General features: G+C 37.4%; 1 protein-coding gene across 4 annotated transcripts in view; it reads right to left on the reverse strand.

The window, feature by feature from the left end:
* Nucleotides 1–603: 603 nt before the first annotated feature.
* Nucleotides 604–12,998, reverse strand: part of LOC127950856 (microtubule cross-linking factor 1) — a 49,492-nt gene continuing 37,097 nt past the window's right edge. For 2 of the 4 annotated variants that reach the window (XM_052548206.1, XM_052548204.1), the window contains 5 exons: nucleotides 12,501–12,758; nucleotides 10,721–11,026; nucleotides 10,281–10,357; nucleotides 7,341–8,916; nucleotides 604–3,096 (listed from right to left, as the gene is read on the reverse strand). In XM_052548206.1, coding sequence (XP_052404166.1) covers nucleotides 2,878–3,096; nucleotides 7,341–8,916; nucleotides 10,281–10,357; nucleotides 10,721–11,026; nucleotides 12,501–12,758 — 2,436 coding nt within the window. In that variant the 3' untranslated portion in view covers nucleotides 604–2,877. Of the gene's footprint in view, nucleotides 3,097–5,658; nucleotides 5,720–7,340; nucleotides 8,917–10,280; nucleotides 10,358–10,720; nucleotides 11,027–12,500; nucleotides 12,759–12,998 lie in introns of all 4 variants that reach the window. The other 2 variants (XM_052548207.1, XM_052548205.1) reach the window with 2 other exon arrangements.

Consider the following 12,998-nt stretch of genomic DNA (forward strand, 5'->3'; position numbering starts at 1 on the left):
GTTCTGCTCGTTTTATGACCTGCAACTATCAGCAGTTTCTCTAGTCATTCTCTCTGAAATAGGTTCATGAATAACCTGAAATACCTGGCTTTCTATAACATATTTGTTTAGACATACACAGTTAATGTTGCAATTAATTTGTAATGTTTTTGAAAGGAGTCTCTTCAGTCTGTTCACCAAGGCTGCATTTATACGATCAAAAATAAAGTAAAACACTAAAATTGTGAAATATTATTACAATTCAAAATAAATGTTTTCTATTTGAATATACTGTATTGTTTAGATAAAAGCTGATTTTTTTTAGCATCATTACTTCAGTGTCACATGATCTTCAGAAATCAGTCTAATATGCTAATTTTCTGCTCAAGAAACATTTTAGGTTATAGTCAGTGTTGAAAACCGTTTTGCAGCCCAGTATTTTTCTGACATATGTGATGCTTTTTCCCCCAAAATTATTTTTATGAATGGAAAGTTCAAAAGAACAGCATTTTTTAAATAGAAATGTTACTGTCAAAAAAATACTGTCACTTTATAAACTATGTAATGAATGCTTGATGAATGCTTGATGAATACTCTACATATGAAATAAGTCAAAAAACAGTATTTTTTGTAAATACACATTCAATTTATTACCAATTTAACACTCTATCATTAGACATCTGACAGTGACTTCATTTAAAACATTCATTTTTTTTTTTCCTCCAAAGAAAGATCTGAATTCATAATAACATCTATACAAAGACCAGTTAATAGCTACAATAATGGGCTTAAAAGTGTTCTTAATTGTGTCAATGCAAATTCGATGACAACGAAAATGACATGAGCCGCCACACACGGTGAACGGCAGTGAGTGTGAGAGTGTATGTCTGTGTGTGTGTGTGTGTGGGCTTACATCATGAGCTTTATCACAAGGTACAACAGCATCTGAGTACATGCACTAAAGTGCTAGTGTTTAAAGGCATGCATATCAAATATGATATCTGCACAACTGCTGTCCAAACCCTAGTCTACAAACCCAGAAGAAACGTGTACTGGATTCCTAATGGAACAGGGGTCATAATTTGTAACCAATCCTTAACTATTGAATACTATCCTATCCATTTCAAAAGAAATAGTTCGTCCAAAAATGCTAATTTGCTTAAAGTTTACTCGCCCTAACGTCATCCAAGATGCAGAGGAGTTTGTTTCTTCATCAGATTTGGAGAAATGTAGCACTGCATTACTTGCTCACCAGTGGATCCTCTGCAGTGAATGGGTGCCGTCAGAATGAGAGTCCAAACAGCTGATAAAAACAATTGCAATAATGCACAAGTGATACACACCACTCCAGTCCATTAATGTATTGTGAAGTGTGTTTATAAAAAACTAAAATATTTGTGCATAATATTTAACAATACGTCCTCAACCCCTGTCTTCCTCTCACATCAAAACCCACCAACATATTTGTTTTGGACTGTTTTGGCTGTAAAACTTATTTTTTACCCAATGGTTTAAATTTAAAATGCCTTGATGGATGGATTATTTCACACATTGTTAACTGATGGATTGGAGTGGTTTGGAATCTCATTCTGACGGCACCCATTCACTGCAGAGGATCCATTGGTGAGAAAGTGATGGCTCCAAATCTGTTCTGATGAAGAAACAAACTCATCTACATCTTGCATGGCCAGACGGTGAGTACATTTTCAGCAAATGTTCATTTTGGGGTCAACTATTACTTTAAGGTTCACTTACTTTAACTATTACTTTTAATTTTAGGTTTGTATCACTTTTAAACATTAATCCTGCAATTTGCTGCCTATAAAACAATGCAGAGCTAGAATGTTACAATGAGTTGCTAAGCAACAACCAATCAATTATAGACTGCCTCAATGGATGGCTTATTAAATATCGATACATTTAAATCTCAGATCTGAGGAAAACATGTTGAGTTTTATTTTCATCTTGATTTATGCATAAACTCCTTTACAATTGACTTCAAATTACAACGTAACTTCCAACTGGAATCCTGCACATGCTCCTTCAGCATTTTGTGACTTGGGAAATGTGCATAAGGATAATCAGTGTCAATATACTGTCCTTTCATTGTGAACATTCAGCTTTACATTGGGTTTTAAAATACATTATGATTGACATCATATATCATTCGTCTCTGTCAAACTAGAGAGTGTGTGTGTGTGTGTTTTCTCCTTTGATCTAATTCTCTTTACAAATACAACTGAGTCTTTTTAATTCAAGCATCTAAGGTTTCCAACGAAACTGGATGAACGCGGAAATTAAGAAAATAGTTTTATAAACCATTGACGCGTAACATAATTTAACAAATGCTAAACTTTTAAATCAACACATGTAAACTTCTCTGCTGTTCCGACAAACGTTATTACTATCCAGTTCGAGTTTTCAGAACATCTGAAAAGAAGTTTGTGACTTCATGACCAACACATATCGAGTGGTATGTATTGCATACATGTACACGGACACACACGAGTACGGGACCGTCGCGAGGTCACGCGTGTGTAGGCACCTCTGATGGAACACTTTGCGGTGTTTTGCGTCAGTACATTCCAGGTCCTTGATAATTCCGAAACGGAATTTCTAGAACTGTTTCCGATTGGATCAGTTCAGCTGGTGCTCACAGAACTCTGCCCTCTAGTGGCAGGGCAGTTAAATGGTTTTTAGAAAGGTTCTCGATGGTTCCGTCGCTCCGGCGGTGTGCGTACATGTGGTCAGGAACAGGATGGTAAATGAAGAGTGAAAGCATTAAATACAATCCTGATTTATCGCCATTTTCCCCTTTTTTGGGCATTTGAGAAGTGAAATTCTAAACTAATGTTCTAAATCTTGATTGAGGTGACAGAAGGATGTAGTCTAGGCTGGTTAAAGGAAAACCTCCTGACCGGGCTCCTCTGTCTCCGGGATGGTCTGAACCAGTCTGACGGGCGAGGGGAAGCGGAACTTCTTCCTTCGGCCTTTGCATTTGGGCGAGGATGAGGGCGAGTGGGCGGCCCAGCGGGACGGAGGACGGCGGTTGGCAGGACGAGCCGGACGCAGGAAGCAGGAGTCCAGAGGCGGAGCCACTGGCGAACGAGGCAAGTCCTGCATCAAGAAACAAAAAATAAACTTTCAAACTAAGTTTATCGGTGGTAAGTCGGTGGTAAGTCTGCAATAGTGTTGTAATTGTCAGCTGAATTTTCAATTGTTTTTGTTAATTGAAATAAAATATTGGATAAAAAAATTTAAATGAAAAAAGAAATTTTGCCTTGGCAACTAACTGCAATAAGTTTAAGTTGAAGTATAAAAATGACTAAGACTTAAAATGACTAAAAATAAATCAAAGCTAAATACTAATAAAAAATTTTTTTTTTAAATTATTTGAAATTAAGCTGAAATAAGATAAAAACAAATATAAATATTACAATACAATTATTATTTTTTATTACAAATTTTGCCTTGGCAACTAATTGAAATAAATGTTGAAGAATTTAAATTAATTAAACTTAAATAAAGATTATATTAATGCTAAATACAAACTGGAAAAAAAAACAATGACTGCTTTTTTTTTTACAGAAAGCTTAAAAAAGTACTAAAGTACTAAAATTACTAATAAAATTAAATAAATTAAAGCTAAACAGAAATAATAAAAATGAAAAATAAAAAATAAGTCAATTAAAGTTTAAAAAAAAATGTATATGTATATGTATATATATATATAAACTATAATACATAATACTAAAATAACTCTGGTCTGCAAGCATTAGTGCTTTTACAGTTTAAACATTTAACTAAAATGGATAAACACACATTTCATACTGTCTGTGGCCAATAGTAAAGAATAACATTCAGTTTGTTTTTATTCAGCAGAACTTCTGCTTTCAAGGAAAAATGTGGTTTCAGCTTGATTTATTCTAAACAATTGTGCTGAGCAAGATTAAAAATGAATGAGATTCCAGCTTGAGAGGTGGATATTTTGTGAGCTTGAATAATTCAGAAACAGGGATTTACTACGTCTACTTGATTCTACGTTTGTTTTTTGAGTGAGACTTTGAAGCAGATACAAAGTCCTGCCATTCAACAGAGGCACACAAAATAAAAACTGAATGTTTTTGATTTGTTCAAATCATATCGAACATGAAACCAGTCTGTTAACTAAAACTAATGATTTAGAAAAAAAAAATGTTAACTGAAATAAAGCTTAAATAAAATAAAATCTCAATATCAAAATCTTAAATCTAAAAAATGCATTCAACTGATAAAAATTAGAAAAGCAAAAGCAAAATGACTGAAATTAAAAAAAAAATTGCTAATTCAAAATATTAATAAATACTATGATATTGCAGATAAATAATACTAAAATACCATTGCATGAAACTCATCACAAATCTATAACAATGAACCTGAAATACACTTATAACTGCAAGCTTTGAACAAGCGCAAATTTGTTGTTAGATGTTAAGAAATGAGACCCAGTATTAGCAGCAGATGTTAAACACTGTAGCAAAGATACAGCCAACACCAACACCAGCCAATGAACCCAAACGACCCCAACACACCACTGTCACTGCTAGCATGCAGTAATACTGAGCGGCGCTCACGTCCTGTTAACACCAGACAGCAAACATTACAGTACAGTGATGTTACACTGTAGAGCTTCCACCAGTTGGGCTGTGAGGTTAAGAAAAATTACAAACACACAAACATGTGGCAGCCTAAGGACCTATAAAACATAAAAAAGTGATTATATGTTAATAGTTAAAATGGTTAAACCATCCAAAAAGCCACTTTTGAGTTTGATAAACAATGACTCCAAAGGTATTTGTACACTTAAAGGGACAGTTCACCTTAAAACTAAAAAATCTTAAAAAACCTTAAAATTAAGTCATTTACTCACAATCACATTGTTCCAAAACTCTATCAGTTTCTTTCTTCTGTTGAACAAAAAAGAAGATCTTTTGAAGAATGCTGGTAGCCAAAAAGCTGACGGTAGCCATTGACTTCCATTGTATGGAAAAAAAATACTATGGATGTCAATGGCTACCGTCAACTATTTGGTTACCAACTTTCTTCAACATATCTTCTTTTTTGTTTAGCAGAAAAAAGAAATAGAAATTTATATTAATTTTAATTAAATTAAATAGCAGAAAATAAAAAAATAAGGAGTAAATGATGATAGAATTTCTAATTTTGGTTATCCTATCACTTGTCCAAAAATGTCCAAATACTTATTGTTTGTATTTTTAAACACTTTTTTAAAATGTATATTTGGGAGAGGCTGCACTTTTGCATGTATTATTTAAAACCAATAAACAAATACATTTGAGCCATTATATATCAGCCAAAGTTTGTTGTGTTTTTACATATGAAATGAAATGCTACCCCATGTGAATAATTTCAGTCCAATAAAAACTCTGATAGCTTTTTGGATGACTGGTTATTGTTGATGTCATTAATATCAGACGATGGGCATGCTTACACCTACATGAGGACAAAAAAAGTGTGACCACAACAAAGCACATACAATATTTCCCATAATGCCTAGCAGTGATACAGTGTCTAGAAACTGTGTGTCATGCGGTGAGAGAAGTCCATTAAAATCAGTGAGACGGAACACAAGTGAGGTCACTGTGAGGTCAAAGGTCAAGTAGGATCGGTGGAACTTACTGCACGGCGAGCGCGAGCTGCGTTACAGTCCCCAGGGTGCAGTTAGTAAGACAGTATGGTTCTGGAGACAACCCAGAAAAACAGGAGTAAACACACTGGTCAAAATAACAGCCACAGCAGACTCAGGTTAGAGCTACAGCGGGGATCTGGCAAGTCTGGCTGGGTCGCAGGGCATCTACGGTGAAACCTGTAAAAGCAGCTCACTGTCCATTAAATATAAATGTTACAGCACAATACACAATTCTGGTGAATCTCAAAACTGGTCCAGGCCATATTTCACCCACCCCCCCCAAAAAAAAAAAAAAAAAAAAATTGGGGAATTTTGGACACTAAATGTTGCCCAATTATCATTAAAATATTGCAATATAATATAATATAATATAATATAATATAATATAATATAATATAATATAATATAATATAATATAATATAATATAATTATTACTGCAAAAATAAATAATAATTAATTCTGCAGATTTCTTAATGTAAAGGTATATTTGTTCTAAAAAGGTATCGAAAAATAGCTTTATTATTATTATTATGGGGTGAAATGTGACCACTACATTTTTGTGAGATTCGTTAACATTGATACATACTGATACATACACATTTTTAAAATTCCAAACAACATAAATAATCAATAAAAAATGGACAAAACATCTAATTTCCATTATAAAATGTATACTAACTTGAATCACTGTGGTAAACTGGCACAGCTGTTTAGTGGATTAATTCCTTTCTTCAGCTGTATTGTATGCATTCGTGCCTAATAATATCCACTACATTTAAAAGACTAATCCCAGATGCACACACTGCTCACAAAGAACTATCTGCCTGTACTGATGTTAAAATCTTTGTAAATATGTCTTTGACCAGAAACATTGCATTAAGGGATTGTGCAATGATGCTGCTCCTGGAGTAAATGCTGCTCTGTCTATTGACAAATGTCTCGTGCTTGCATGTGAGGGATTAATCTTCCAAATGGATCGAGGTTGGAACCATAATAACTTTATTATGGTGAATAAGAACATCCTGCATCCAAAGCAGTTATGTAAGCTAGTTCCACTGCAAAATAAAAAAGAACAAGCAGCAAGTGATTTTACTGCTGTTAGCATTGCAACAAAGTAGCGCGCTAAAGCATGCAGCTCAGATGTATAAGACTTGCACGCAGGTAGCATTTGGCTGGGAATGAGACTTTTTGATACTTTATTATAACATAATCTTGTACCTTGAAACTGCATCGTTCAAGTACCAAAACATTTAACAAGCAACCAAATTTATTCAGTAACATACACTAAAAATGAGACAAACTAAGTGTGCATGTACCTGAAGGAAATAACAAAATCACAAATGAGTTCTCAATATTTCATTTGTGTCTACTAGACAGCAATGAGATTCGACCGAATGAATTTGCTTAGGTCTCCTGTTAGAAAAAGACCCCAGAAATCTTTAGTTTCTCCTACAGCGTTTCAGAAGATCTCTTAACAATATCTCAGACCGTGCTCAGATTTGCCAAGATAATAAAGTCCTAAACCAAAAGTTAATTGGTTGTTGATAGCAAATTACAAAGACAAACGTGCAAATGCACAATAAGACCAGGAACAACTATTAAGGTAATTTTTTCAAGCTGACTAATTGAAAAATCCTCCTTTAGGTACAATGAAATAAACCTGTCAGTTACCTCAAGACATTCTGGTTTCTCTGTGTCTCCGGTTTTGTTCGGAGCAGCTGCGGGTGAAGTGGAAAGCTTCCTTTCCTCTCTGAAGCTCTGCTCCAGTAGTTTCTTATTCAGGATTCTTGCTGCGTTCTCAGCTAGCGTGTAGCCCGGAGGAGCGGACAGGTCCTGTCTGATGCTAATCACCTCTGGAGTTTTCTCACCTTGCGTCTCTACAATCAGCTGCACAGGGCTTGGGGACCGGCCCCGAGAGTTCCTCAAAGGCCCCTGTGCAGCACAAGCACTGGGAGATTTGGGGTCTGCTGGCCCTTGAGGCCCTGCTTCAGTGGGACGAGAGCGGCTTGGGGACTTGTTGAATTTCTGCAAGGGGTCGTAAGCAATGGGTGTGTGGTCGATGATGTTGAAGAGGCTGGAGAGGCCATCGTTGATGGTGGTGTGAACGGGACTGTCTCTAGTCGTAGTGGAACGGGCCCAAGCCGATTCGTTGTTCCCTTTTTGCTGCTGGGCAGTGGTTGTTGGGGTGGGAGCACGTACTTGACTTGCAGGTTGTTCTGATTTGCCAGAATTAGAGGGTTTCCTTTGGAGCTTGGGTGAACCGTATTTCGGCGAACAGCATGGGCGTTCAAACTTGGCTTGTACTACTGGAGAGTACTGCATCTTTCTCAGGCTACGAGACGGAGATGAGATGGGTGTGGAGCCTCCTTTGGGTGTCAGACAGCGGTGAGGGCTGCTTGTGAGGGTGCGAAGAGCCTCTGTTTGCAATCCCACACTGATGGTCTGGGTTGTCTGTGTTCCCCGTGTGGTTAAACCATTCGTCTGGCATGCCATGTCCTGTAGCTGCCTTTCTGGAGGACTGGATCCGGATGCAGAAGTTGATCGGATGGCATGCCGGGCAGAAAACGCCTTTTCCTTCATGTCGTCGCTCAGATTCCGTGACAGCTCCATCTCTAATGATGAGGTATACCCGACTGCAGCGCAAATCGATGAATGTTCTCCAGGCCTAAGTCCTGCCTCCAAATGACTCCTAAGCTCACAAGGCCACCTTCCTCCAAGCACCTCCTCGGCACCTCCTACTACCTCCCCTCCCTTTACTTTGGTCACTTTGGAGAACATGTATTCCTGCTCAGGGGGGCCTGGAGCAGACCGCTCCCCTCGAATGGGACTGTGGAGAACATGCACCCCAAACTGTTCACCCTCCTGGGCCGCCCTGAGTGGGAGCATTTGGCAGTACTCAGGGCTACTCATGGTGTTGGTGGTCAAGGTAGCGCTGGTGGTGAGGTACCAGGAGGCTGGCTGGAATGCTTCTGAAGTAGACTCTGCCCTTCGGTATTCTGCTCTTTCTGCCCATGCCTCCATCACTGGAGCGGGGATTACTGGGCCAGGAATGGGGCAAGCAGCTAGGGAGCTGGTCGGCAGATCCCAACCCTTACTATTGAACTCCTCAATGTATTTGAGGTCATCTGGTGAAAGGGGAGGAGTCACATCATCCCGTCCGTACTCGCCAGGCTGGCTCTTATCAGGTAGGAAGGGGGAGCTGTCCATCAAACGCTGGAAGTCGCTCATGGAGCAAACCGACTTCGCCCTGCAGGGGCAAATATGAATTAAAAGTTACATTGGTGTTAAAAAACACTGTAACCAACACTGCTCTTGACTTGTTCAGAACATGACACCCTAAGAACTCGGAATTTTAGAACCTTGGGAAAAAAGGATCCTGGGAACGGGGGAAAATGGAACTCTAGGAACATGGGAGCCTGGGAATAGGGAACCTTGGGAACTGAGGACATAGGACCCTAGGAAAATGGGGAACTAGGAGCTGGGAAACATAGATCCATTAAAACATGGAGAACACAATGGAAATGGGCAAAAGTTTAACTATAGGAACAAGGAAGCCTGAAACTGTGGAACTTAGAAACTAAGACACAGGGGATTTTGGGAATTGGGGACAAATAATCCTATGATCATTGGACCCTAAGACGTGGGGAACACAGAACCTTGGGAACAAGGTGTCCTGGAAACTGGGAGACATAGAAACCTAGGAATATGGGAGCTTGGGAACAGGGGATCTTGGGAACTGTTGCTTAGGATCCTAGGAACATGGGACACTAGGAACTGGAGAACATAGATTCCTAAGAACACGGAAACTGGAAAACATAGAACCCAATGAACATGGAAGCCTGGGAATAGGAGTTTTGGAACATAGTACCCTAGGAACATAGGAACGGCTCCATCAGGAGCACGCCAATGATACTTTAAAGCATTCTATAGGTAGGCATTTAATGTGTCAGCCCCAAAGGATAAGTATCTTTATGAGAGCAATACACGTGTACTGATGAAGTTATCTATCCTTTGTTGCTGGCACATTTAATCTCTGGCCTATCGAGATTAAACTGTTCCTTTCCATTCACATTTCTCCAGAGTTGCTGCTGAAATGGCAACCACAGCACTGTCTCCTCTAAACATTGTTGTTAGGCTCAAACAAGGGCAAAGTGAAATTGATTGGACATGAGGTCAATAACCTGGGCTCACAGGAGTTCACTGTAAGACACCAAAACCAGCAACTAAAGGCCTCAGGTTTCATATTCAATTTTCAATATTTTCAATATATTTCAATATATTCAATATTTTCAATTTCATAAAATAAGCAAATTAGCAATATTTTCTTTACTATACACTGACAAATCTTACGCCTAACCCCTTTAGAAGTAAACTGTATCTCCAATCATTGTAAACATCATTTTGGTTATAATTATGACAAACTAACCTGAATCATATTATACATCTTTCAGCTTTGAAATATAAGATTATTTAATTCATGCACGTAGCTGTTTTGTGTTTTGTCAAGATTTGCTCTTCAGAGCACTTTTAGGTTCCTGAGAGAAGAGCAGAACTTGCATTGACTAGAACACACATACTCATAAACACACACATACTTGTAAACAAAAATACCTGAGTAGACTGCCACTGCTCTTCTCTTCCTCAGGATACATGGCAGGATCCATACTCTCAGAAATCTCATTCAGTGCCTGAAACAATAACACAGTTAAAACATACAAGCCACAAAATGTTAACTTGCTTTGAGAATTTATGTGGTACATTGAGTGCAGATTGTTTTGAAATTGGGTACATAATAATTCTTTCTCATTTCATATGCGAAGATGTTAGCCAATCGTAATAGAGGTCATATACATACAGAACTCATTTACAGGAGTAAAAACAGCATATTTAATATTACGGGTCAGAGAGAGGATAATAACCATGAAAAAAAAATTGGTTGCAAAAAAAATACAAAATAAAAAATGACTGATATTATGAGTGGACCTCAAGAAAAAAACAAAAACCTGATAAAAACAACGTGCCCTATCGCTTAGTGTGTACTGATGTCTTACTCGGTCTCTTACTTCCTTCAGGTGAGGGAACCTCTTTTCGCTCTCCAGACGTGATGGAGGAGGCACCTCAGCTTCGCTCAGAGGATCCAGAGAAAGGGCATCCAGGAACAGGCTCTCTGGGGGCCGGTGTCCCTCAAAGGGTCTGGGTCTGCCCATCGCCCCCTTCTCCTCCAGCGTGGCCTCCGAGTCAGAGTGTGAGCGTGTGTGTGTGACTGTGCAGGGGGAGCGTGGAGATCTCGGTGCCTTACAGGGGCTCTCCTGAGGGGAGAAGACATGAGCTGCGCCTCCTTCTGAGTCTTTCTGCATCTGGGGTGGAGAAGAGGAGATGATGGCTTTGTTTCAAGACCTAGTAAGCTGTTGCTTCCAACTGTCTTAGGAAACTATCTTCTAAAGCACGTTTTCTTGGCTGGCTGAACCCCTTTAGATGTGAAACATTTACATTTACATTTACATTTAGTCTCTCCTGAGATTAAAATTAATATTTAAATGATTCAACAACACATTCCAATTTTTTTTTTAAAGTGATTTATTTTGACATTGTAGTTGGACCCCAATCAAATGTAATAATAATAATAATTTTAGTTTTAAATATATTATTATATTTAACTTTTATTATTAGATACTAGTGCTGTCAAACAATTAATCGCATCCAAAATAAAAGTTTTTGTTCACATAACTGTGTATATATATATATATATATATATATATATATATATATATATATATATATATATATATATATATATATATATATATATATATATATATATATATATATATATATATATATATAAAATAAAAAATGTATGGATATAAATATATAATGTAATATATATATATGTAAATATTTTCTAAATATATGAGCTATGTGTATGCTTTTAAATATACATAATAAATATACAAATTACACACATATATTATGTAAACAAACTTTTTTGGATGCAATTAATCTTGATTAATTATTTGGCAGCACTATTAGAAATTATAACAGAAATATATTACTATTGTAAATTACAAAAAAATAATTTATTTAACAATTATAATTTTTTTACACTGCAAGTTACAATACTAATACTTAGGCATTAATTATTTTTATGAATATGTTTATTTTCAAATATTGTAAATGTGTAAATAAAGTGCACCTCATGCATGTTGCATTAAATATTAAACTCGCAGCACAAGCAGTGTTTTATGCATTTAATGTGAACTAAGCTGCTCTGAGATTATAATTCAGATTAAATAATGAAATAATGAGTTTACATGAGTTTTCCGGTTTATCTCTGTGAAGCTGCTTTGACACGTTCTGTATTGTATTAAGTGCTACAGAACTTTTGAATGCAGTTACAATTAGGGATGCACGATAATATCGGCACAATATCGGTATCGGCCGATAAAAGCTCAAAATGACCATTATCGGTATCGGCCGATATGAATATTTCTGCCGATGAGCCAAACCGATATTCTCCAAGTGAAATAATTGACCTGTTTTTCAGATGTGAATGTCAGTCTACATTTGTAAAATAATACATTTATGGTAGAATCAGTACAGAAGAGATACATGGATTTCTCTTCAGTAAAATTAAAGTTTAAATATATCAGTATATATTTGTATATATATCGATATCGGTATCGGCATCGGCCAAAATTATTTTGAAAATATCGGCATATCGAATATCGGCCAAAATCCAATATCGTGCATCCCTAGTTACAATACAATACATGTCTTGTCTACAATGTATTACTGTGTACGAGTGAAATAAGCAGGATTTACGTCCCCAACCTTTTCCATCTTGCGGTACATTTCCCGCAAGCTGCGATCCCACTCCTGTCTCTCTTTCTCAAACCGCTCCAGTAGTTCATTCCTCTCACGGGTCCAGCACTTTTCTCCATGCTGCAGTTTCCAGCACAGCTCCAGTGCAGTGCTGTGACTGTCGGCCAGCAGGCGGCGCTGTTCCTCTCGCTCCTGCTGTAACACGTCTGCAGAGTCTGCACCTTCATCTGCGACTGCGCCTGCAGACTCACCTCTCATATCCTGCAGCTGCAGACAAGGAAAAGAATAAATGTCTATACATATAAATGTTTGAAATGGCAAACTACAGTCTTTCAGAGCATGCACAATATGCACATCAAACTTGCTGAATTAGATGCACCTTCCTCACGTCTAGCCAGATGTTACTAAATCTTCTCACTGTCTGAATGAGCAGGGCTACTCTGACATCTGCTTTCTTTTAATAGATCATGACTGTATTTGATGGCCGAACTGCACCACTGCATAAAT

Source organism: Carassius gibelio, chromosome B2 (genome assembly GCF_023724105.1).
Source record: "Carassius gibelio isolate Cgi1373 ecotype wild population from Czech Republic chromosome B2, carGib1.2-hapl.c, whole genome shotgun sequence".
Classification (NCBI taxonomy): Eukaryota; Metazoa; Chordata; class Actinopteri; order Cypriniformes; family Cyprinidae; genus Carassius; species Carassius gibelio.